This window comes from Benincasa hispida, chromosome 2 (genome assembly GCF_027475165.1).
Source record: "Benincasa hispida cultivar pf3 chromosome 2, pf3_genome.v1.1, whole genome shotgun sequence".
Lineage (NCBI taxonomy): Eukaryota > Viridiplantae > Streptophyta > Magnoliopsida > Cucurbitales > Cucurbitaceae > Benincasa > Benincasa hispida.
In genome coordinates, this window is record NC_143479.1 from 3,222,443 (window position 1) to 3,249,395 (window position 26,953).

Sequence of the window (26,953 nt, forward strand, 5' to 3'; positions counted from 1 at the left end):
TAGATACATGGAATCCACAACAACAAAATCATAAACTTAGAAACCTACAATTCTTCCTACCGATTATGTCTCCATTGTTAGCCCGCATAGAGATTGTGTATCTGTATGTTCACCAATTGTGTTCCCTTGAATAGTATATTCGACAAATCTCCTCTGTAATAATCGACATGAACCAAAAAGGTCCCAATCTTCTTTAATTATAATTAGGTTGAAATAAATCAAATTTAACATTGAACCATGTAAATACTTTGTGATAACCTGAAAATACCTTATAATTAAAAAGAGCTAAAAACTTTGAATCCGAGTCTATACCTTTTTCCATTTTGTTTGCACTCCCATTTCACGAACACATCCAATCCCATCATTTTCCTTTCTCTATTGATGATATAGTCCCTCATCCTCGACACTGTTCATTCCTTCAATAATGAATCAAATCCAACCATTTTCCCCTGTAAGACCCACAAAATCTCTGACTACCAAATCCCTATATCCTCCGACATTAGACTCCAAACCCTAAATTGCATCATCACCATTGGCATCGGCATCAGAATTCAGCTTTAGTTGAAGAAAGCAAGTGGTTTCTCGAATGGTTTGCTGAGGCGAATTTTCGAGCATCGATGATGACCTTAAGCTGCATGAATTGAGTGTGGTAGAATCTGAAGCCGAAGATTTGAACGATCAAAATCTGAATGATTCAGATGAACTTCAACAAGACATCTGAATCGAGGGGATTTAGATGACGGTGGCAATTTAAGACTTAGAATTATTATTATTTTAAAACACAAAAAGATATAATAAATCCTTAAGATCTTTAAGATTTTCTAGAAATGCAAAAAAGAGATTAAAAAAAAAAAAAATATTCCAACCACCCAACAAAATAGGCGTCCAAATGGAATATATCGGAATTAATTAGAGGGTAATTTCATCATAACAGCAAACGAGTACACGTGGGTTTTTAAATTTAGACATTTTTCAAAATACATCTCCAATTTTAGACACTTACTACAATTTCTCTCTCTTTTTATTTATTGTGGCTCGGCTGCAGAAAATGACCCAACCTCACTAATAGCTAAGTATTTAGTTATAAACTTATAAACATATATACACACACAAAACACATAGGTAAAATAATATTAATGGAAGAAAAAAAAATGACATTATAGATTTTCAATATTATATCATTGCCATTTGTATAAATATAAATAATTATATTAGGTTAAAGTGGAATTAGTGCAATAAATTTAATATCCATTAGGTAAAGTTGTTTGTGGAGCATTAATGGCACCAACCAATTTAGGAGTATTAATGGTTGGATGGACTTATCCTGTGAAAAACGAAATAAAATAAAATAAATCATGATCCGAACCTAATTATTTTAATGTAATTACATGTAACAATATAATCTCTTCATTTACTGCACGACCATTTGAATATTACTTGTATTTATTTGTTATCAAACAACTTGATATATCAATTGTGACGTGTTCATAATATGTCTTTTATCGTATCTTTTTCGACTTTAATATAAAATTAGAAATATATTTTTGTTCTTATAATTTTGACCAATCACAATCTGCATTTTCATTATACAATAATTTTTTCATATATCTCAGAAGTAGACCAAAAATATTAGGTTGGTGGAAGTTTGACTATCAACTATCCATTTTCTCTTTGTATGCTTCTTATAGTACTATTTTCTATGCTTCTTTGAACTAACTTTTCATGTTAATAGGCATATATTATATCTTTTATATAACATATATTGTAATGTTTGGTTGGTAGTTGGAATGTAGTCCTTTTGTCAGTAAGCCATACTTGATTAGTTTTTTTTTTTTTTTGGGTAATTTTTATTTTATTGTGGTTGAGTGGGATAATCGAAGAATATACTTAAATACATTTTGGGCTGCACTCATTTTTGTACATTTTACTAAATTATACTATCATAATTCGTTAATGAAAAATTTTCCTACTTTTTTTAAAAAATATATATTTGAATTCATTTTTCTTGTGTGTGAAATGCACAAAGATTGATACATCATCTTAGGATGCACCCAAGGTCCAAAATATTGTTGGACAACCAAAGTATTAGTCATATATGTACACACAAGACCAAGACCTCAATATAATATGTTCACATACTATAACATAGGTAAAATAATTGGTTACTACTGAGGTTAAATTGTAAATTTGGTATTTATAGTGTAGAAAAAATTAAAATTTAATCCATATGGTTTATAATAAGAATTTAGTTCCTATGGTTTGATAAGAACTCCATAAATAATCCTTAAGATATGGATTAATTATGAAGATTTTATCAATCTTAGAAACTATTTATGAGATTTTATCAAACCATAAATATCAAATTTACAATTTAAACTATATTATTAATATTAATGGAAGAGAAAAAGATGACATTACATGTTTTTTTTATTCTTTTTAAATACACTAAATTGAGTATGAACATTCAAATCTCCGACTTCAAGGACGAAATACATGTTGATTAGAGTCCAACTATACTTTTTTTTGACAACATAATTGAGAACATCATGTTTTTAACTCTAACCCAACTTGCCACCATTTCCATGTAAAAAGAAAAAAGAGCTTCCAAAGAAACCCTTCTATGATCTCTACAAGTGGAGATCAAAACCCAAGTTTGCATAACATATTATTGTTCAACAAAACACAAAATACAAACACAAAACAGAGCAGTTTACACAAGAAGAACATAGAAACACACAGCCAAGCAAGCATTAATAATTGATTATGAAATGATGATTATTGATCAGCAAGTTGGGAAAGGAGTTCCACAGTCAGTGGCTACTTTTCTTGCATTTGGGGAATCAACAAAGTTCTTAAGAAAAGGGTTTTTGAGGTAACCACAGAGGCAAGGCTTTTGCTCTTTGATCTTGCTGCAGCACTGCTTTGATGGTGGAGTTCCTGATATGATTGAGTTCATACAAGAGCTCATTTGCATTGGGTTACAGCTTACTTCTGCTCCCTCCACCAATACTACATCTGAATTTGATATCAACAATATCACTCCAACAATCATCAATATCATCCCAATTCTTGATGCCTTCATCTTTTTCCTTTTTTTTTTTAATCTTATTCTTCTTGATGATTCTTTGAGTGTGCGCCCTTGCATTTTGGTTTTTGCATCAATTTATAGTAAGAGGATGAAAGGGACAAGTGGAGAGAGGCCATCATTTGAGAAGAAAATTAATCAAAATGTACCTATGTCTCTTTGCTCCTCACCCAATTATCTAACTACACAAATAGATTATCATGTTAACAAATTATTCTTTTTTCTTTTTTTAGTTATACTTGAGTGTAGCATAAGTTACACATATCTTAACCGTAAAAGATATAGATATATACATAAAAGAAAACTTCGGTCATGTGGCAATTTGTAATTGGACATTAGGAGTGGACTACATAAAAGATAGTGCAGCTTGAGATGAATTCAAGTTTTTTTTTTTCCCTTTCTTTTAAAAACTAATATTGAGTTTTTTTTTCCTACTATGTGGTTGGAGTGGACTGTGAAAAGCAGGGGTGAACATGATACACCGAAAAATCGAGCCGACCAACCAAATTGAAGACGGTTGGTGGGAAACGAAGAGGGGTCGGTCGGTGTCGATTTGGAAAAATCCAAATTGGAATTTTTCAAAAAGTATTTTAAAGAATTAAACCGACCGACATTTACTCCTTGATGGTCGAGGTCAGTTTGAACATTTATTAGACCAACCATAGTCGGTTTGGTGGTGATTTGGTTGGAAAACCTATTTTGACCGACCGCTGCACACCCCTAACGACAAAATAAATGCAACCCACGATATACTTAAATATTGTTTATTTGAGGAATATTATTGTCAAATATAATCCAAGGACACATCTAGAAGAGAAAAGTAATTAGTTGTGTATTTGGGAGACTTATAAATATTACTCTTTTAATGTAGAAGAAGGGTGCATGAATCAAAGAAATCATGTTCGAATGAGAGGGATTATTATTTATACCAATGCATCTTCTTTTCCAGTAACTCAATCATAAAAAAATCTAAATTTATTTGACAGGGTAATTTTATGTTGGTCGATTTTTAGAGAATTTTGCCGTAAGAATAAGGACAAAACATCTTGAAATTATGAAAACTCGCATTGATTTGCAAGGATAGTAAGAGAATGTTGGTGTTGTATGTTGAAAGTTGGACCTCTAGAATGTTATATTTTATGTCTTGTTTTTAGTGGCCACGTGGAATTTCATGATTGAGTTGCACCTAAAACTCCATTAATCTATGCTAACACAATTGATCAGATTAAGTGGTGTGCATTGCTTCTGCCACATGCATCATTCTGCGCAATAACCCATGAGCTCTACTTTAATCATCATCACCCAATTTGGAACATTAATAATATATGAAGATGAAGAAAAAGCAAACAACTGGTTATATATTGAAGGTATTATTCATTTGCTATTACTTTCTTCATTAATGTGTAGTAAATGCATATGATATCAGTGAATTATCAACTAATAAAAGCCAAAAGGTGTGCTCATATTTTAGTTTGTGAGTTTAGGAAGATGAATTTATGATCATGGAGTAGAGTGTGGTCCATTTGGTTTAAGGATTAGAATGGTAGCCATCATTATCATGTGGCCCTTTAAGATCAATATGGATTCACCTTTTGAATTCTCATGCTTTGCTTCTTTATTCATAAATTTAATGTTGGTGTTATTACTATGATAAGCTCACTATCACATACACACCTTTAAGCATGCCTTGGTTCATAGGGTCCATCATTGTTAGGTCCCACTCGAAACATGTCAAGTGCTAGGACATGTCCTAACACGTTGCCATTAAAAGGGTGAAGTTTGATCGATTTTAGTCGGTTCATTTTTTTGAATTCTATGAAAATTTGCATCATCCTACTCATATTTTTATTTTACATAGAGGCAAAAGATCCATGCACAAAAAAAGTATGTAGAATTAAAAAGTAGAGATGGAGTAGATTTGAATGTCTTACTTGCAATTTATTTAGTTTAACATGTGAGAATGAATGATGCACTCAATTTATTGATTTAAAACCACCTTTATCCATAAATCAATGGTAATGTGAAAAATGAATCCCATTTTATTAACTTTGGTGTTGTTTAGTGTTCTACATTTGTAATGACATCTGAGACCCACTTCCACATTTGTAATAAAGAGTCGCAAATTGATTGACAAGTGGAAGACGCTCAATCCAATTACGTCTGAAAATTACGTCGTTACCATTACTGCTAATGTTACTTTGGAGGGTCTAAAGATAATGATAATAATAATAGTAAATGTGACAATTCATAATTCTAAGTAAACGTAATAAAAAACAATCCAAATACAATTGCAATTGTGGCCCATTACGATTGATTTAGTAATGAAATTTCATTACGATTATACCAATTTTTATTATGGATTGGTAAATATATCCTAAGTGGTCATAGGCTTTGAGATACTCTGGAAATGAAATAACTCTATCTCATTATTTTGAGGGTGTAATAAGTAAAATGAAAGTAAAGCTATTAGAGTTCAAAATTCCATACCCCACTTCTTATTGTATTAAAAGGGAATTCATATACAAAATTCTAGATCATACATTACAACATTTTGTATACATTATTAAAGATGTTAGCAATTTCAGGAGGTGTTCAGCAAAGAATAGAGTTGTTTAGTCGAGAGCCCACAATATAAGAAGTTAATAAGTCATGAATAAATGGTAAGACCAACCGTAAATCTTTAACTCAAACAACAAGTGAAGTTAAAATGAAACAATTTCTATTCCTCAACATTTTGACCATGATTGTAGTCACTGGACAGAACAACCTGTGGATGAGCAGCAATAAACCAACTGGATAGGAAGGTAGGAACAAGATTTACATCTATAAAGCATGAGGACTGATGAATATTCGAGTAAAGTCTTAAAGGATTCGCCCATGTTTATTTAATACAAACTTAAAAATTCTCAATTACCCAAAAAGAAAAATGGAAATATAAGGATTGGGAAAGACTTGGGTTCAGGGGAAAGCATGGAGCAAAAGTAAAGGTATTGTATTGTCAAGATGGAAATGAAAGTAATGATTATATACAAACATTACACATATAATCAAACAAGGCTGAGGGAAAATAAAATAGCAGATAAAGCTCATATCTGCATCTTCAATGGAGACTTTATAACTTACAATGCAATGTTATCCCAGCGAAGGAAACCACCATGGCCTCTGGAATTTGTGAACTTGTACACAGCACCGGAAACTGCATGTCGAGTTTCATTATGATTAGGTCACAATCACCAGACTGTTTGTCGTTGGAGTTTTTGAAAATTATGTTTGTTTTCTCACAATTTTTTTATAAACAATTTTTTTCATCTATCCCAATGGATCATTTGAATTCATATTGAAATTTCAAAAGCAAAAGTAAATATTTTAGGTCCCGTTTGATAACCACTTTTGTTTTTAAAAATCAAGCCTATGGATACTACTTCCACCTCAAATTTCCTTCCTTTTTTGTCTACTTTTCACTAATGGTTTAAAAAACCAAGCCAAATTTTGAGAACTAAAAAAAGTAGCATTCAAAAAGTTGTTTTTGTTTTTGGAATTTGGCTAAGAATTCAACCATTGTACTTAAAAAAGATGCAAATCATTGTAAGAAATGTGGATAAAATAGACTTAATTTTTTAAAAACAAAAACTAAAAACCAAATGGTTAGCAAACGAAGCCTTAACAATTCTAGTCTCCTTTGATAGCTATTTGGGTTTTTGAAAATTTTACTTGTTTTCTTACCATTTCTCTACAATAACTTTCTATCTTTCTTTAGGAAACATTTGAATTCATAGCCAAATTTCAAAAATAACAAAAATAAAAACTATTTTTTTTTTTAATTTTCAAATTTTGGTTTGAATTTTGAAAATATAAATAAAAAGTAAATAACAAACTAAAGAAATCCATAGATAAGGGTGGTGTATATAAGCTTAATCTTCAAAAACCAAATAGTTATCATAGGGCATACTTTTTTGTTTTTCTAAGCTTGGATTGAATTTTGGAAACATCCCTAAAAAGTAGTTAAGAAAACAATGATAGTCGTTATTCAACGGGACCTTAATGAATCAAAGTTCAAGTTTGGGCTGAGAATACCTTCATAACCCCCATGAACTGGATCTTCTGACAACAAAAGTGGTGTATCTAAGTCAATGTATCTGCAATTCGGTAAAAACAATTGACTTGATGAGAAATGTTATAATAATAATTAATAAACATAGTAGGAAAGCATCTGGTTTTTAAAGGACAATTGCATACTTGAAACACCCAAGGCCAGCAGCAAGATGACCAGAAAAGCCCATGGCAAGTCTAGTTTCTACCATACCACCAATCATTAAGGTGAGTCCTGAAGCCCTTGCTACTTCAATTATCTCAATGGCCCCCAAAACTCCAACTTTAGCAAGCTTAATATTTATAACATCTGCCAAATCCCCTTCCACTATTCTCTTAACATCATTTACACTCCGGCAGCTCTCATCAGCTGCAACAGATACCCCATATTTATCTCGAGCGATATGACTAACATGTCCAAGACCCTCCCAGTTGTCTCTATGAACTGGTTGTTCAAATAGAGTAGGAGTCACCCCCAATTCTGTATGAATAATCAATCCACACATGGTAAAGTATAGAACAAAAAAAAGAGAAAATATTGCAGGGACGAGGAGGAAGCAGGCATTTCAGATGGCCCCAAGGTAGAAATTAGCATAAAAACTGATGCCAAATACAGAGGTAGTATCCTTTACCATGTAACTTTTCAAGAACTTGAATAGCTTCCTCTGTGTCATATCCCTCATTAGCATCCAGGATAAATTCGCACTCAGGATGGACCAATCTGATGCTCTGAAGAACTTCAATATCAGCTTTTAGGTCCTTTCCGACCTTCAGCTTCAGCGTCTTGAACCCTTGATCGCAGTATTTTGCAGCCAATTTGGCAGCATTAGAGGCAGAAGTAATAGGAATCTGCATAAATAACATGGATGACAGCAGTTCTTTGACAATCTTCTTTTGGCTTACTTCTCACTGATATTACTAGGATTCTTATTTTTCCCCATAAGTACTAGGATTACTGGGATATAATCAAAAGAGTTCACTGCAATCGTGATTAAAAATAAAATTCCCGGCAATATAGGCATTGTAAAGAACCACACTAGATCATCATCCACAATAACAAATAAATACAATGAAATGGCTGAAATTCCAAACATGCGTTCGCTGGAAGATAAAAGGAGACTTACTGTTATATCAGTGGTTATACTGTCTGAAACTCCACCAAATAGCCTCCATAGAGGTATGTTAATGCTGTTAGCAACTGCATCAATCAACGCCATCTCTACTCCTGCTCTAACCTTCAATAGTATAGATGATACACAATCATTAAAACAAACATGGATTCAAAAAATCGAAGTTGGTTTGATAACCATTTAGTTCATTGTTCTTTTAAAATGAAGCAAATAAAGACTTCTTTTACCTATGACTTTTTTTATTTTTTTCTTTACTTTCCAACCATATTTTCAAAATCCATGTCAAGTTCTGAAAAAATAATAGTTTTAAAAAACTTCTTATTTTTGGAATATGACTAAGAATTTAAAAATTAAATTGTGTGAAAATATGGAGGGCAAACAATCTCCTACCAATAGGAAAGAAAGTGATATGGGTATATAAATGAGAACAATTATCTCAATTGGTATGAGACTTTTTGGTGGTTCCAAATAACAAAAGCCATTGTGAAGATGGACAGAGGTTGCATGCTTCTTATCAAAATAAAGACAATTTTCAAAAAACTAAAACACCCTGCGTCAATGATTAATTTTATAAATACAGGGCATTCCAAGCATTACATCACGAAGCCAATGCAACAAAATTCTTATGGGTAAACAATTCTTTATCTCAAGGCATTACCAAGTTGAGTAACGAAAAAAGAAAAGTGAAGTAACAAGTAAAAATCCGATGTATGAATTGATCACTCACAGAAGCAAATTCATGTCCAGGAAGAGCCTCGCTGATCTGCAACATCGCTGAGCCCAAAGTACTCGGCGGTCTCTGTCGCAGTAACTCGCAGGCCTCCTCGGCCTTCGCCATGGCGGTAGGCTGATCTTCCGCAGTGACAAAAGGCAAAATCGGCGCCTCGCCCCATCCAACACACCCATTACTCAATTCGATCCTTATCGCTACATTCTCCACCATTTCAAGCCTCGAAGATGCAATAGTAAATGGTTCAATCAATGGAACATTCAGTGCCCTATTCTCAGCTCTCTGCACATTCACAGTGAAAGTTTCCATAAAATTCTTGAACCCTAAGCTCGTTCTGGCCTCCGCCGACATCATCTTCACACACAGCGGCGAAATGGGTATGGATGTTGACCCCTTCCGGTGGCTCCGAGAGTCGAACAACGGAGAATATATTGACGCAGTGCTGGATTTGGATCGCACAAAGAACCCAATGGAACTCATGAGAATGTTCACAATGGCATTTGAATGGTGAGTTTGAGCTCCGTCGCTGTTCAACGTTAGGGCGGCGACGGCAAAACCAAAGAACTGGCTTTATCATCATTGTCGTTTTGCTTCGTTCTGTTTGGTACAAACTACAAACCAAAGCTAGAGTACCGATCGGGGCGGCACTACAACTTTAATTTATATCTTGTATTTTCAATCATTTTCTCATAATTATACTTTTCTATATTTTAGCCGGCTGTTATGTTATAAACTTATAATGTTATGGTTGGTTTCTAATATTTATGTATTGATTTATAAATTGTTTGACTGGTGATGTTTTTTTCTCAAGAGGAGTACGATCCAAGTTTAAAATGTAGTGAGTTTATGAGTTAAAAATATTAATGAAATGTGGATGTTGATTGACATTTTTAGAAAAATTATAACACAAAAATATAATTAAATTAAGGATTAAAATATTTGTTGACATGTCGACGATAAGTCAAAAGATTTGATATCAATATTAAATATTTATGTATATTTGCAACAAATTTTTTTTTTAATAAATGCTCATAAAACGTTTGTTATCTTTTCTATTTAGTTCAATATGAATGAAATACTAATAACAATATTCACAATTTAACTTGGAAGTAAAAATAATTTATTTATTAATCTAAATAAATTTTATAAATTTTGTGACTTACAAAAATATCCGTTGACTCGATATCGATATCGATGAGCTAATATTTTAATCCTTGATTTAAATTGATAAGTAAGTATTTTACATTTTTTAAACAAGTTAACGTGTATGTAATTGCATCATCACAATTAAATTAATAATATTTTTGCTATTTATTTTTTATGTTTCTTAAATTTTTTTATGATATAATCATAATTTGGGTTATTTTTCTATATTTTGAAAATATTTTCAACAGTTTTACAATTTAAAACAATTATAAATTTTGATTCACTCTTAGGTATATATCAAATCTATGAAAATGTAAAAATATCAACGAAAGTATCAATATGTAGATGAAAATTTAATACTCGAGTATGGTTATTTAATTGCTATTTGTTTTTTTATTTTAATATGGATTCTTTTCCTACTTAACATTTGTTTACACAATTTATTAAATCTTTTAATTAGGTCTATATTGGAGAATTTTCATATTTGTTTAATTACTAGGGCCATTTATAGGATTATGTTTGAAGTTTTTTTTTTTTCCAAACATCTATAGGGTGGGGGATGTCAAGGAATTCCAAAGTTGGACCTCAAATATGAAAAAGTAATATCTTTTTCTTAATATAAGAATTTTAAGATTGGAGATTGGCTTTCAACTTCAATGTAGAAAATATATCTCTAAATTACCTATGAGCTACGATGTTTTGACAAAAAGTAATGCCTTCAAACTATATCTAAGTTAATGTTAGTAATATTTTAAATATAAAAATATTTTCAACTATACTTTTAAGACTTTTTTGGAAAAAAAAAATATTTAAAAATTTCAATTGTTTCATTTAACTTTTATTTTGAGACAAAGGAGCTTAATAATTAAAAATTCAATTCCGAAAAAAGAAGAAAAATAAGATTACAATCATGTTAAATTTGGACGAGCGGAGGTTAGGTGTTCATAAATTGGGTTGAGTTGAAGGACTTTTTAGATCCAACCATATTGTTTGAATTGTTAATTTCTTTAATCTAAATAATTCTTATTAAAAAATGAACCCAACCCAATTCAACCATCAAACATTTTGGTTAGATTGGTTCGAGTTAATTGAATTATTTATTTAAATTTTTGTTCTAAAGCGAAGTAAAATACTAATACATACAAATTTAATTTAATTATTTTTATATATTGAATTAAAATTAACAACTCAATTTCAATTTGTGTAATGAATTTTTTCGTTCTAAAATGCAATAAAAAAAAAACTATTTTTAAGAATTGTTGGGAATAAATTATCTAAAGAAGCAATAAAATTTAAATAAATATATGTATATATAATTGTATGATAAATTTAAAAGAATATAGATTTTAAAGCTAATAATAAATTTGGGTTGGTTCGTGTTATTTTAGTTGAACTCATAAACCAACCAAACCTACAATTTTTTTTATTTATTTAAATCAACTCAATTCAAATAAGTTATAACCAACCTAAACTAGTGGATTGCATTGGGTTATAGATTTTTTTGGATTATCAAGTTTTTCGAACGCCCCAACAAGGGTTGCAAAAGCCTCACTCACGCAGAGAAGTCGATAACCATGAAATGGATTTTATTGAGAAACCCTTTCTCGTAGAGGTCGCAATCATCTTCTTCATTCTCCCGCTTACACAGCCAATGGCCTTCCTCCATTCTTCCTCTCAGCCCTAGTGACATCTCGATTTAGGCTCTTCTCCTTCGATAACGATTCACCGCCAAACAAAGATTCCCAAACTGTTCTCGAAGCCAATTTGGTGCCCTCTCAGAAGAAAGAAATATCTTTGGACGTTCAAGATGTAAGCAATAAAGGTATTTTCCCCATGAGATCATTCTATTTGACAATTGATTTCTACAATTTAACTATGGCATGTAAATGTGAAATCGATAGTTTTTTCCCTTCTTTGTATTGCATTTTAGTACTTGTGAAGTCGGAAGTCTTAGAGCAAGCTAATTCTGTTTAACTAGCGTCTGCATTTAAAGTAGTCATTTCGTTTAAAAGCTTCCAGATACACGGTACAAACAGTTATGACTTTCAATTTTTTATTTCTTTTGTTTTGTAATTGATGTCCAAGCTTGTAATATTTGCTCAAGTAAATTTTTTTTGGATCTGACGTTGGTGCCTTGGTAAATTAGGATTTTGTTCAATGCTACTTTTTCACGAGTCGTGGGAGTTCAAAGTTATAATAATTTTCATTTGATACATTAAATTTCTGGTCCTAGAACTGAAAATGCGGATAGATAAGTACTTCAAAGGTGACGAGGAAGCACTTCCATCAATTCTTGAAGCTATTCTTTAGAGAAAATTGGTTGAAAAACATGAGGATATGGATGATGGACTTGTTGAAGAACTACGATTGAAACCGTTGGATGATGTTAAGCACAAAGAGGTTGAATCTGATTTTGAAGAATTGTATGAGACAAATGAAGAGGTTGATGATCTTTACAATGCTAGGGATAAAGTTATGAAAAGAATGGTAAAGGATGAATTACTTCAACATGGACAAAAAAGGGACGAGCTTGTTAAAGATGGCATTGTTGGCTTTTTTTTATGATAACAAACCTGAATTTATTAACTAACAATTTTAGTGTTTTGAATAGTTTATTGCATATAGCTTGAAATAAAGATTTCGAATCACTCAAATCCGAGCTTAAATGAAGAAGACACTACAACAAATATGACTTATTGTAGCTCTTTGACATAGTCTTTTTAAAAATAGGCTATAGAAACTCTATAAAAAAAGGAAAATGTTAAAAATCAAATTCGGGGGGTGTACTCAAAATTTCGTAGTTATCAGCCCAAACACGCAAAATTTTGGGGGCCGCGCACACTTCACCTCTTCTTCAAACACACAAAACCCATATTTTCTTTTTCTCTATTTCTCTTCTTTCCTTTCTTTTTCTCTATTTCTCTTCTTTCCTTTCTTCGTCTCTCTACACAAAATCTCAATCTTCTTTCTCTCAAATCTCAACCCTCATTTTCTCAAATCACAATTTTTAGCACTTGAAACCCATATAATTCTAATTGCTCTCTTTATCATTCTCAACTCCGTGTGATGCCCTAAAATGTGCGCCTGCATTCTACCATTGACGGTTGATTTTCCATCGTCTTCATCGGTCGCAACAACTTTGGTGAATGTGATTTTCCTCTCTTTACTCATCCTAAGATTCATTTTTATTTTCTTTTTTATTTGATTTTGGATTTTCCTTTTTGCGTTTTTCAATTGGCAATTGATTACTGTTTGTGTTTGGTTGCTGTTCGATTATAGTCTGCACTTGAAGGAGATTGAGCTAGCTAAATAGAACCCAATTATTTATTGGGTTTTGTTTCCTTTGATGGTTGACGATTCTATAACTCTAGTCTAAAAATTTTATGCTAGAACTTGATCCTCGATCCGGTACAGAACTTGATCCTCGATCCCCACTATGAAGAACTCGATCCAAGTCTTGATCTGGTCCAGAACTCGATCCTCGATTGAACTCGATCCAAGTCTTGATCCGGTCCAAAATTCCCCCACTGTGAAGAACTCAATGCTCGCAGATCTATCGCAATACAAAGCCCACTCGATGCTCGCCCGTAAAAAAATATTTGTATAAATAGACACAACGTTTTCTCTTATATATTGTTATTTTGCGTCTATTGTATGTTTCTTTACCTCTTTCATTTTAATAAGTTCGTTTTGATTACTTTGTTATCTTGTGTTGTGGAATTTAGATTATTGATTTTAACATTCTTTTCTTTCTTCTCCCTTCAGTTGAGTAGTCTTTTACAGGCCAAGATCGTGGCATACAAATGATTCTTAATTTTGAAAGAGTGAGGTACATGATTTGCTTTTGACTTATTAATTAAAGGAGTTTATATTTATTTAAGACAAGTTTGTGTAAGTTCTTAAATTTCACATATTATGATTTTGATTTAAATTTGTACGAGTAGGTGTTGTAATTAGTCACTTAGGACATGATTTTTTTTACTACAGCTGATTGGCCATAATATACTATCTTTGGTTGATATTGTTACCCAAATATGTGGAAATTTGGTTGCATTTCTAGTGAGTTGTTGTAATGCTTAATTGATCAATTTTTTTGTTGCTTAGTTTATTGAAAGTAATAAATATTTCTAGACTTCTTTGTAATAAAAGTTGTGAGAAGTTGTATGCTTATATATTTTTAGAACTTTGTATGAATGTTAATTAACGCGTGGATTTGAAAGATTTTTTAGTAGACAATCTATTTTAAAATGTGCATCAATCATGTCTATGCATTCAACCTATACTTAGTAATTATATTCTTCCTTCCTTTGTTAATTTTCAAATCGTAATTTTTTTTAAGGCAACGAAAGAGCTCTTATGGGAGAACATTAACAAAACAATTTTTTGGAAGATTTTGGGATGAGAGGAATTCTAGGATTTTCAATGGAAAAGAAAGATCCCTTGGAGATGTTCTTGATTTATCCATCCACCTTCAATGTCCTTTTTTGGTGTAAAAGTCAAGAATTTGTTGATAATGGTTCTCGTGATTTCCTACTCTTAAGCTTGATCCAATATTCCAGTAGATGATAGTGTGAGAAAAGAAGTCATCACAAGATTGACAACGAATGTAAAACATCTCCAAATTGTTATGAATTTGTTTTAACATATTTATTCATTGTGCCTTTGTTTCTATTTTACTACTATTTTCATATGTTTAGAGTCATGATCATTGCTTGTATTATTATTGCCTAATTAGTGACATTTATTATTTCAATAATCTATGAAGTTTAATGTCAACTTATCCTTCCTAACCAATGCTTATATATATATTTGTTACATTGAGAATAGCTAAAATGGATGACAAGCTCGTGAATTTAGAGGTAATTAAGGGTTTAATAATGGTGTTTACGCAACTTTGTTGATTATTAATAAACCACATATTTTTAGGTTGTTTTGAGAGTCAAAATGACAATTATGTACTTTTATATAGTTTTGACATTCAATTGTGGTTTTGGGAACCAATCTGATGTTAATTCACTTTTTATGTAGGTAGATGAAAATCAAAGATGGAAGCTCAATTCCATGATGCTATAATCCTCAAAACTTGATGAATTTTGTATTTTGTGAACATTGTATGGTTGAAAATTACATTTAACATATTTTTTGTATTATTGGATAATTTTTTTAGTTTCTAATGTAAATTGATCACTAAATTTCAATAATGAAAGGAAGTCATTGTATTTAATGCATACATTGTGAATTATTTCATATGTCTATTTAACTTAAAACAAGTGTTTATAATGTAAATGAACATAATTTCAATGTTGTTTGTATAACATATGATTAAAGCTATATATATGATATAATAACTTTTAATGTCTAATGCTATTGAATGTTTTCATAGCCATGTATACATGCTATATCTCCATACTCTATTATAGCATCTATTATAACTCTACAAAAACAGCTATAAAAAGTCTCAGACTTTTAATAACATGTACTATTAGGACCTTCGAAAAAGATTAAAAAAGGCTATGAAAAGTCTTTTATAGTCTTTTTCATTAGCTATGGTATCCATTACTACAACAAACAACACTTTTCCTAGTAGTTTTTCATAGCTTACATAAAAAACTGCTATAGAAACGCTCCAAAAAGGAAAAAAAGGCGCGTCCTCTTCCCCCAATTTTTAAAGTTATATGATTTACTTTTCACTTTATTCCAATTTCTATTTCTTTTTTTGAATTTCCGCTCAATCTTCTTCGCTCTCTCTCTCTCTAAATTCCCATTTAGTCTCTAAAATGAAGGAGAACCCCATAGGCCACACCCATCTGAAATTCTAACTTCACGTTCGCACCTGGGCTCCACACACGAAATCTCCGATCATCATGCGATAGGTAAGTGGCGGCGGCAATAGAGACGAGTTTGCTACAAGAAAACCTAAAGTTTCTGTCAAATGCAGCGACTGAAGCAAGCGTTTCAAAGGCAGCAAGTTAAAAATCGTTTCAACGGTGACAAGTTGAGCAATTTCTCTTGTATGCTTGGTGATAAACTTTCTTACACTCTACATTTTTGCTTGACAATTTCTTTTTGCTGATTTTTTTATTGTTAGCTTTGTTAAGAATGAACGAGTATTTACGATTACTAAAGTAAAATGGTTCAAAAGTTAAATCACTTCTCTCGTAAAGAGAAGGAAAAAAAGCTTATTAAAATTTTGCCATATAATATTATTTTCACTGTGTTTGAAGAGCTCTTACCTCCTCGGATAGATACAACACATAGAGATGGAGGGTATGGAAAATAATGGATAAAGGGTTAAATGCGAGGAACAATGGATCGCAAATTAAAAAAAAAAAAAAAAAGCAAAACTAAATAAGTTAGAAATTAAAATGAATTTCTACTGATTTGATGACAAAGAAGGATTGCCGAGATTGAGAAATTGTTTGATTTTAAGGGTTTGATGTAAGAATCTTCACCATTTAATCAATGGATAATTGCTTGATGAGTTGATAAAGTAAATGCTGATTGGCTGATGTCTGGTTTGATTATGGTAGCTTTATTTGGGGAAGGTTTAGACTTGTTTACTTTAATCGTTCTTGTTTTAAGTAAAACGAGCCGCAAAATTTTACCTCTGCAAGTGAAGCCCAATTCTTAAAGTATATAAAAACTTATGAACCATTTTCAATTTATTGTATGACAATAAATTATAATTGTTAAAAACTATATTATATTAAGTGTGTATGCTCACTTACCCTAATGCATGGTCAAGGCTTGGGATGATTGGAGACCACTGAATGTACAGATTTCTGCCATGTTCTTAATGGACTTTTCACCTAACTGAGGGCAAAGACTCACAACACTCATTGCGATGTTTGAAATTTCTGCCATGTTCTGAATGAACTTTGCTGATCAAAACTTCTCTTTTCATTTAGTAAAATATTCCCCATATAGGCCTTTTGTTTCCTCTACACATAAACCTTTGTTTGTTTACACCTTGATGTTTTATATTGGAATCACCATAATAATAGAATGTGAGATTTACTTTTTAGTCAATTATCACGGGTATAGTTATTTTATTTGGTTATTTTTTTGATGGAGAGATATACATCATTTGTAACTAATACTATCTATTTTATTTATCAAAATCTATCTTCTTAGGTTCCATTTTAAAAATGTGATAGAAGATTTTAAGTTTAACAAACTAATCCCTGTTTTTTTAGGTTTATTGTGATGGGTGATCTGTTCTCTATAATTATTGATGTAGTTCATTCTTCCATATTGTGAACTTTGGTGCCTTATCTACTTAGCTATGTTTGAACTTGTTTTATTGTTGTGAACTTGTGAACCATAATTTAAAGTGTTTGTGATGAAAAACAAAGTAGAGAAAGAAAATAGCACACGCAAGATTTACGTGGAAAACCCTAATCAGGGAGAAAAAACCACGAGAAGTTATTATATGACTGATACACAGAATACATAGAGACTGCCAGTTTAAATAGAAAAAAAAAGGGAAACCCTAGGGTACAAGTATAAAGACAGAAATGCCCATAGAATAAAAAACACTAATTTCAACACTCCCCCTCAAGTTGGGGCGTAGATGTCAATAAGACACAACCCAACTTACTCACACACTCGTCAAACAACTGTCTGGGCAGTCCCTTTGTTAGGACATCTGCAATCTGTTGGTTGGAAGGAATATAAGGAACACAAATATTGCCACTATTAAGTCATTCCTTGATGAAATGCCGATCAATCTCCACATGTTTTGTTCTATCATGTTGAACTGGGTTATTTGCTATGCTTATTGCAGCTTTGTTATCACAATAGAGTTTCATTGGACCGGTATGATCTTGATCAAGGTCTCTTAAAACTTTTTCAAGCCAAATTTTTTTACAGATTCCCAGACTCATGGCCCTGAACTCAGCCTCGGCATTACTTCTGGCAACAACACCTTGCTTTTTGCTTCTCCATGTAACAAGGTTACCCCACACAAAGGTACAATACCTTGATGTCAACTTTCTGTCTACTACAGACCCTGCCCAATCTGCATCGGTGTAAGCTTTGATGCATTGCCTCTCAATTTTCCTAAACATCAAGCCTTTCCCTGGAGAAGTTTTCAGATATCTCAAAATGCACTCCACTGCCCTCATATGTTCTTCGTATGGAGACTGCATAAACTGACTTACCATACTCATTGCATATGAGATGTTGGGCCTAGTATGAGAGAGATATATTAATTTCCCAACAAGTCGCCGATATCTTTCTTTGCTAACTGGAACACCTTCACTCATATCACTTAACTTTGCATTCGCTTCTATAGGAGTGTCAACTGGTTTGTAGCCTGTCATACCTGTTTCCTTAAGAAAGTCCAGAGTATATTTCCATTGGGAAACTGAAATTCCTTCTTTCGATCGAGCTACTTCCATTCCAAGGAAGTACCTTAGTTTTCCAAGGTCCTTGATTTCGAATTCCTCAGCCATCTTTGCCTTCAAGGTCAATCTTTGAGGTATCATCACCTGAAATGACAATGTCATCAACATAAACAATCAAAACTGCAATCTTCCCAGATACTGACCTTTTAGTGAAGAGAGTATGATTAGAATGACCCTGTCTATACCCTTGTGACTTTACAAACGTAGTAAACCTGCCAAACTAGGCCCTTGGGGACTGTTTTAACCCATATAAGGACTTCCTTAACCTGCAAACTTGGTGATTAAACTGTTTTTCGAATCCTGGGGGAGGACTCATGTAGACTTCTTTTCCCAACTCTCCGTTGAGCAAAGCATTCTTCACATCAAGCTGGTGAAAGGGCCAATCCTTATTAACTAAAACAGACAGCAGGGCCCGAACTGTATTTAGTTTTGCGACCGGCGAAAATGTCTCAGAATAATCAACCCGAAAGCCTGAGTAAAGCCTCTGGTAACTAATCTGACCTTGTATCTATCAACTGTTCCATCGGGCCTATACTTTATTGTGAACATCCATTTACATTCGACTGCTTTATGACCACTTGGAAGAGTGACTTGGTCCTACGTATGATTTTTCTCGAGAGCCCCCATTTCTTCCATGACTGCGGCTTTCCATTCAGAACTTTCCAATGTTGTGTGTATACTATTTGGTATCACAATTGTGTCTAGATTTGTAGTGAGGGCCTTGAACTCAGGAGACAGGTTGCTATAGGACAAGTAACTTTGCAGTAAATATTTTGTACAAGATCTGGTACCTTTCCTTAGGGCAATCGAAAGGTCAAGTGATGCATCTCTGTTTTTACTTCCTTCTGACTTCATACTACACTCACCATCTTGTTTTGTCATTTTCCCACTTTCAACGGTGTTTTCAGCGAGAGTAGAAGAGTTTCTTTTCCAGGTTCAACAATGTTCTCAAGTGTTTCACAATCATCTGTCTCGACACATTCATCAACCTCGATTACATCTTTGTTGTCATTATCTTCCTTGCTTTTTCTCTCAACATTTTCAACATAAGCATCAGTTTTATCACATTTATTATCATGATTAGGGATAAGACTATTAGTACCTGGAACTGATCTCCGTTTTGACTCATGGACTGGAGCTAGAGAAATAACAGACGGCGTTGTTTCCTTCCTGAGATTCCTCCTATAGTATGTGATCCAAGGGACTTGTTTGGTCGGGAGAATAGGTTCATTGGTACTGATATCAAAGATAGGTTCAGGCAAGATAGATAGACTCGGACCCCCATTGGTTTCTTCACTAGTATTCTCCCCCTGAAGAGAACCATTGGGGAAGAATGGATGATCTTCAAAGAATGTCACATCCATAGAGACAAAGTATTTTTTGGAAGAGGGGATGATAACACTTGTACCCACGCTGACGTAGTGGATACCCCACAAAGATACATTTCTGAGCCCGAGGGGTAAACTTGGTACGGTTAGGGCCATGAGTATGGACGAACACCACACAACCAAAGACACAGAGGGGTACATCAGAAAGAAGTCGAGTATTTGGTAAGACTCTTTGAAGAAATCTAAAGGGGTTTGAAACTTTAAAACCCAGGATGGTATGCGATTTATTAGATGGGCTGCTGTCAAGATAGCATCACCCCATAAATAAGAAGGAAGAGAAGTTGACAACATAAGAGATCGAGCAACTTCGACTAGGTGACGGTTTTTTCGTTTGGCCACTCCATTTTGTTGAGGGGTGTACGCACAGGAACTCGGATGGACTATTCCGTTTGAGATTAGGAATTCTCTTAAGGAATTAATAAGGTATTCCCGACCATTATCACTCCAGGGAATAGCGATTTTGGCATTGAACTGGGTTTCTATAGAATTGTAGAATTGTTGGAAGACCGATGTAACTTCAAATTTGTCTGTCAGAAGAAAAACCCAGGTTAGCCTAGTATGATCGTCAATGAAGGTTACAAACCACCACTTCCCAGTTATGATAGTAACAGGTGACGGACCCCAGACATTGCTATGGAATAGGGTGAATGGTTTAGAGGGCTTATAAGGTTGAGATGTGAAAGAAACACGAGGCTGTTTAGCTTGGACACACACATCACAGGGCTTCCCCAGAGTTGCCTATAGCTCTAGAACATAAATTTGAGGAGTAAGTGGGGAACGAAGTTACCGAATTTTCAGGATATTGGTTTAGATCTGGTTGGACATTGGATGTCGATCCCAGGGCATCCTCAATAACAGTTATCTACTGCTGAAACATCTCGTTCTGTTGTTTAATCTGCAGCTGAAATTGAATAAATTGATCTTGGATTATACTCCCTTAGTCCTGGTGGTATGATGAAGAATCTCCCCCTCCAACCTCACCCATGATTGGCGAAAACTGCCCTAACCTGTTGCTTACATTCGGCTGAAAAATAGGATCCCGATAGCCACTGACTTGATTTATTTTTGGTTGAATCGGCTGGTAAAACCCACTATAGCTTGCTCCTTCGATTGTGGCTCCCCTATTCGGCGGTGGCTGAGAGAAACCCACAAATTTTCCGTTGGTTTTAGGGTTCGGCTGTGGCTGAGGGGGGAAGATCGACCACGACTGGCGTGATGGGTTGCGGCAGAGTTGCGACTGGGTAGCGCCAATCACGATTGGCGGTTGGGTCTGATCACCGAACTGCAGGTCCCATCAGCTGGTCGTCCTTACATCGAACGAACCAGTTGGCAGGTCGATGGGCTGCGACGACTAGTCTGCTGGCTGGTCGACTCGAATCGGCTGATCAGAATGGGATGGGTGATCGTCACGCTGAAGATGGGGAAGAATAGACTGAAAATATCTATCAATGGCTTTTTGGATAAACACTGGTTATATTTGGGTTATTGGTTTGGGATTCTCCTATTGGTTTTTTCTCAATGGTGGCCAGGGTTTCGTCTCCATACTCTGATACCATGATGAAAAACAGAGTAGAGAAAGAAAATAGCACACGCAAGATTTACGTGGAAAACCCTAATCAGGGAGAAAAAAACCACGGGAAGAAGGAATTTTATTATATGACTGATACACAGAATACACAGAGACTGCCAGTTTAAATAGAAAAAAAAGGGAAACCCTAGGGTACAAGTATAAAGACAGAAATACCCCTAGAATAAAAAACCTTAATTTCAACAGTTTGAAAATCTAATCTTTGTTAAACATTTCATAAAAATTTCTCTGCCAGACAAACTATATGAACAACTTTGTTTCTTGAAGTTCCATTGTATTGCTTGATGTCATTTATTGATTTTTATACTTAAGGACATGGCAGACTTATGTTGTGAAAGATCAAAGTGTTTGGCACAAAATCAATGAGGAAGTACCCATGGAATATGCTACTACCCTGACGGTTAATCCTTTGACTACACTGAGAATGCTGGAGGATTGTCTCTTTAAAAGTAGTTTTTTTTTCCTGAGATAAAACCAGGTTTGATTATGGTAGAAATTTTGTCTCTTTAAAAGCAGCTTTAGATCAACAGCTAGATAATGAACATATAATGTATTTGTTGACATTCATGTAAATGATTTATTTATAAACTAGGCTAACAAATCTTGAAGGGCATGCTTAAGCACTTTTAGGAAATGTTCATAGTTTCAAGGGGTGGTTTACACATCTTAGGTAACAATATAAATGTTATGTAGTTTTGAGAGTCAAAGTAACACTAAGGCACTTTGTTTGGAACTTTTTAGGTTGTTTTAAGAGTTAAAGTGTGACTTAGGCACTCAAACCACAACTTTGCTCTTGAAATTAGTTGAAAGTGAGATGCACATTTATGCTATTTATGTTGCATGATAAGGTATTTGCTTTTGTTTAGGCCTAGTGATTAACATTTTTGTCTAAATAATATATTTGAAAGACAGGATGACCTCATGGTGGCTTCCCTGAGAAGAACTTTTCATCAAATATAGAGAAGTTAGCAGGTGAGAAACTTGGTTTTAAAGACGGGTGAGTAACTTGGAATTAAATTCTCTTTGTTCATTAATTTTTGTTTTTGTTTCATTTTTGTACCAAATGGGAAGAGATCATAGATTTTGAAAGAAATTAACGTAGACTACTCGACTATTATGATTGAAGAGTGACTTTAGTTTACACAAGTACTACAGTCAGCGACAATAATATTGACTATAGGTGTGTACAATGTATCAATTTTTGGGAAGTCAACACGAACTTCCTTACAGCAGGTAGTAAGCCAATAGCCTCCGTTAATACGATCCGACTTGCTGTTTTTGTAAGTATTTATTAGTAAGCCAATAGCCTCTGTTTTTGTAAGTACAATGTACTGAGATTGTAGATGCAGTACACTTCTTTTGGTTTATATCTAAATAAATACATTTAGATAGTTATTTTTTGTAGTTTTCTCTTATGAGGTTTCTTTCCATTGTTTAACACATTTGAACAGCACCATAGTATGATTTTTAATATTCTGGTTGTTAGCTCTCACATGAGTATGAAGATCAATGCTGCTAATATGCTAAAAGTATGATTTTCTTTTTTTCTTTCTGTCTTTTTTCTTTTTTGGTTAAGCACTTATTGTAGTTTTTGAACTAGTGAAGCAAGTTGTGTGCATTAGAGTTTTAAAGTTTAGTATGAACCTTGTAGGTTGCTGTTTATGAAGAAATTATAAAGGGAATGAAGGTGGGGGTCTATCTCTTTTCCCCCTTGATGTTTTGATTGGACCCAAAAAGCAACAATAGGCATTGAGGTAGGAATTTATGGAGTTTTTTTCTTAGGTTCCACACAGTGATTAGAAGGAGAGGATCTTCAATCACATTTGTGTTAAAGAAGGAATCCCAACAAAACTCTAGAATTGGTTTGTTGTGATCTTTAGTCCATTTCTATTGTTGGTAAAATGATATTACGTTTTGGGATGTGTCTCATTTCATTTCATTCTTCTCCCTCAGGAACGATTCTATTTTTTGTTCTTCTTTAAGAAAGCTCCAAACCAAAAAGCTCAATCTGTTGTTTTGCATGGACGAATCAGTCTTTAAATAAAAGACGTCAGAAAGGCGAATGAATACTAATTGTGGTCTATGGTTGATCTGATCCGTCATATTTTCTTAACTATTTTCCTCTATGCTCCATGAAAATTATCGCTTCATGAAATTTGGTGACTTGTTGCTTCTATCTTCTATGTTTTTAGTTTTATACTAGCCATGATTCTAATAAAATTAATTCAATCAACTAAAACACATTTGAGAAAGAATTTGAGGTGAATTAGATTTATACCTCTCTTGCTCTCTCTCATTTCTTGGATTTGAACTTATTTATTTTAGTATGTTAATTAAATCTCAATGATCATTATTTTGGGGCTCTTTTCTTTCTACTTTCTTCAGATGGGTGCCAATAATTTTAAGGAGGGAAATGTTCAATTAGATGAAAACATGAATGCAACAATTCAACAGTCCTACAGTTCATTACCAATTTGAAAAAAAAAATTTAGTTGTTATTTCCAATTAGTATTGTTACCTTAGGTGGAATTAAATGCTTGGTTTCTTTTGTTGCTTTTTATATCAATTTGTATAGATTGTTGGACGCCCCCAATAAGCTGTGTAGCATGGTTATGTAAAATGAAATCTTTATTTTATAGTAGGTTCAGGTATACTATTAAATATTATTCTAGAAAACATCCTTGTAGGCATATTCTCTTAATTCCACATTAAGTTACTCCCTCCCACCTTCATTAATGCTTGGTTTTTGTAGGTATTTGGATATGAAATTGATGATTTCATATAGGCTTTGAAGAATGGTTACCATAGACCTCAATGTTTGGGTATTCTTCAATAAATATTAATAGGAAAAGAGATGTGAAGTCTAAATCATGCAACTCAAAGAAACTATAGAGATCACTTTGTTTTTTTCTTTTTCTTTTTCTTTTTTTCTTTTTTTCTTTTTGTATTTATTATAATGTAACTTGAAGTGATTGTATGTGACTTGGAAGTAGTACAAATGCAAATAAAAAAATTTCTATGAAAAATTGCACACCATCCATAACGAGACTTACCATGAGGTTTTAAAATGTTATATGTTTTTATAGCAGTTTTTACTGCTATAAAAATGTTGTTAAAGGTCATTTATGGCATTTTCATAATGCTATGTAAAGTTTCTATAACATTAAATTCATGCAATTTTATAACTTATTTTATAACATTGAAAAAACGTATGAAAAGTCGAAGATTTTCAATAACATTGGCTACGACAGCATACCTAAAAACGTTATGGTTTATTTTTTATAGCCTTTTTTAGTTGCTATAATAAATGCTATTAAAAAGAAACCATAGCGTTTTTGCTAATGCTATGAAAAATTTCATAGCATTAAAATTATGCTATCAAAAAAGGATATTTTATAGCATTTTTTAGCGTTAGAAAAACAATAAGAAAAAGTCAGCGCCTTTCAATAACATTGTCCATGATAGCGTCTCAAAAAACACTATCATGCTATCATATGTGATATATTTTGTAGTGATGTCAAATTGTATGTGGAAAAAAACCTCGAATACCATAATACTAGATTTTTTTCCTTGTTCTAAATTCTAACACATCACTTTAAAACTTGACAAAAGACTAAAAGATTATGAGTTTAATCTATGGTGGCTGCCTATCTAATTTTATATCGCATATATTTTTTTTAACACTCAAATGTTGTAGAATTAGATGAATTGTCCTGTAAAATTAAACCAGATACGCATAAGCTAACATAAATGCTCATGGATATAAGAAAAACACACCACTTTAAAATTAGTTTAAGACCAATCATCTTTTAAAACAGCATATTTTCCATTGGATTTTAATGAAAAGTCGAAAACTTTCAAGAAGTGAGGAAATAAACAAGTCTATTTAGTCGCCAACAAAAAAGATATGCCACGTAAGATTTTGACTAGCGCATCAAATGTTGTAGCAGGATTGGGACAACATGGAATTATTATTATTATTTTATTATAATGTATGAATACACTTGGTACTATTATTAAGACTATAGGAATTAGAATTAATAATGTATCTTCATTCATGAGGGGGTTTTCCTTTTATCTTTTTGACAAAGAATATATAAATTCCCAAATGAATGAAAGGTTCTCAAGAAAGGAATATTAGGTTAAAAAATTAAAATGATTCAACACCCCTTTTTCAAGTATAACCAAAGAAAGGTATAAGATTTAAAATTTGAACTTCACGAGAAAGGGAAATGGTGTATGTCAATTACCATTAACATTAATTTGAGGATCAATTTTACGAATGTTCTCTTTTATTAAGATTTATTAATAGAAGAAAGAAAAAAAAAAGATAGAGTTATATGTAAGCTTGTCAATTCTTCATTCTCTCTATGGCTCAATTTTCTTGTACAAAATTTTTCATTCTATTTCCAACTTGGTCTTTATATTCATATTCATATTCATTTTCTTTCTTTACATGGTTTAGATCTAGAAAGCATAATATAAAACATTATCTACCTGGATTAATTTTTTTCCCTTTTTCTTTTGAGTTTAACAATTGTGGGACGGGATTCTACCATGGACCTTTTGGATGATAATTTGTATCTTATCCATTAATCAACAAGAGAAGAAATTTTCATTCTAAACGTAGTTATCCTCTTTTATAAACATTCCTCCTCGGCAAATAGGAATATGGTATTTTTCGTCCTCTTTTCTACACTTTCTTCGGTATGAGCTATATGAATATCAACTACCAATGAAAGCTTTGTATCATAGATGCATATTTGTTAAAGTCATTTTGGCATTTTCAAAGCTGCTCGAAAAATATTTTGAGTCATTCAAAACTAATTTTAATAATATAGAAATTGTGATTAAAAATGTAAAATTAAACAATGAATTGATTTTTGTATAATTAAGGATATGTTAGGAGTGATTTTGAGATTGTCAAAATCACTTTTTCTCTTGCCAAAATCAATTTTTTTTTAAAATAATGGTATTTGGCATGAGCTAAAATTGATTTTAAAAAAATCTAAAATCATTTCAAATTGATTTTTGAGAGATAGTTGATAGATGATTTTTTTAAGCAATTGACTGGAATTAGTTCCAAAATAGCTATCTAATTCAGTTTTTGTTAGAATATTGTTAGTTAGCTATTTGTAAAATTATTTTTTTAAAATTTCAAATATTGAAACAAAAGATGACTGACATTGCATGTCATTAAATTGTTAATAAAACAAACAATTATATAAGTTTTGAATTTTCTTTCAATTTCTTTTATAATCATTCACCTTACTCAAAATACCAATCATGCATATAAGAACTTAGCAATAAAATAAATAGAAATAGATATTTACCACAATTATTTAGTTAAATAATTATTTTTCAAATATAAAATACTTTTTTAGCATTT

The 26,953-nt window shown here is 32.6% G+C and overlaps 2 protein-coding genes and 2 long non-coding RNA genes across 6 annotated transcripts; 2 read left to right on the forward strand and 2 right to left on the reverse strand.

Moving 5' to 3' along the window:
* Positions 1 to 2,409: 2,409 nt before the first annotated feature.
* On the reverse strand, positions 2,410 to 3,097 carry LOC150037585 (non-specific lipid-transfer protein 2-like). Its single transcript, XM_090311416.1, has one exon. The coding sequence runs from the start codon at positions 3,080 to 3,082 to the stop codon at positions 2,783 to 2,785; it is 300 nt and encodes a 99-aa protein (XP_090167542.1). The 5' UTR covers positions 3,083 to 3,097; the 3' UTR covers positions 2,410 to 2,782.
* Positions 3,098 to 5,901: 2,804 nt separating this feature from the next.
* Positions 5,902 to 9,664, reverse strand: CYP77A5P (cytochrome P450, family 77, subfamily A, polypeptide 5). The gene is made up of 6 exons (XM_039024405.2): positions 9,032 to 9,664; positions 8,299 to 8,409; positions 7,807 to 8,023; positions 7,322 to 7,655; positions 7,160 to 7,221; positions 5,902 to 6,281 (listed from the first exon to the last, which is right to left on the reverse strand). Exons 1-6 carry the CDS (start codon positions 9,512 to 9,514, stop codon positions 6,205 to 6,207), a joined length of 1,284 nt encoding a protein of 427 aa, XP_038880333.1. The 5' UTR covers positions 9,515 to 9,664; the 3' UTR covers positions 5,902 to 6,204.
* Positions 9,665 to 11,669: 2,005 nt separating this feature from the next.
* On the forward strand, positions 11,670 to 15,408 carry LOC120073761 (uncharacterized). Of its 3 annotated transcripts, none has more exons than XR_016527978.1 (4): positions 11,670 to 12,002; positions 13,571 to 13,781; positions 13,946 to 14,009; positions 15,209 to 15,408. It is a non-coding gene; the product is annotated as an uncharacterized LOC120073761 (long non-coding RNA). The 3 variants fall into 3 exon arrangements; XR_016527977.1 differs by lacking the exon at positions 15,209 to 15,408 and adding an exon at positions 14,520 to 14,936; XR_005480791.2 differs by lacking the exons at positions 13,946 to 14,009; positions 15,209 to 15,408 and having other exon boundaries at positions 13,571 to 13,885.
* Positions 15,409 to 15,877: 469 nt separating this feature from the next.
* Positions 15,878 to 23,550, forward strand: LOC150037586 (uncharacterized). Its single transcript, XR_016527979.1, has 2 exons — positions 15,878 to 23,318; positions 23,518 to 23,550. It is a non-coding gene; the product is annotated as an uncharacterized LOC150037586 (long non-coding RNA).
* The last annotated feature ends 3,403 nt before the right edge of the window (positions 23,551 to 26,953 follow it).

Bases quoted from the DNA above. Each gene is read 5' to 3' on its own strand.
- LOC150037585 (XM_090311416.1), bottom strand. From the start codon at position 3,082: ATGAAGGCATCAAGAATTGGGATGATATTGATGATTGTTGGAGTGATA.
- CYP77A5P (XM_039024405.2), bottom strand. From the start codon at position 9,514: ATGAGTTCCATTGGGTTCTTTGTGCGATCCAAATCCAGCACTGCGTCA. The intron at 7,656-7,806 runs GTAAAGGATACT...TTATTCATACAG, and splicing joins AGTTCTTGAAAAGTTACATG to AATTGGGGGTGACTCCTACT. The intron at 7,222-7,321 runs GTATGCAATTGT...ACCGAATTGCAG, and splicing joins GCTGGCCTTGGGTGTTTCAA to ATACATTGACTTAGATACAC.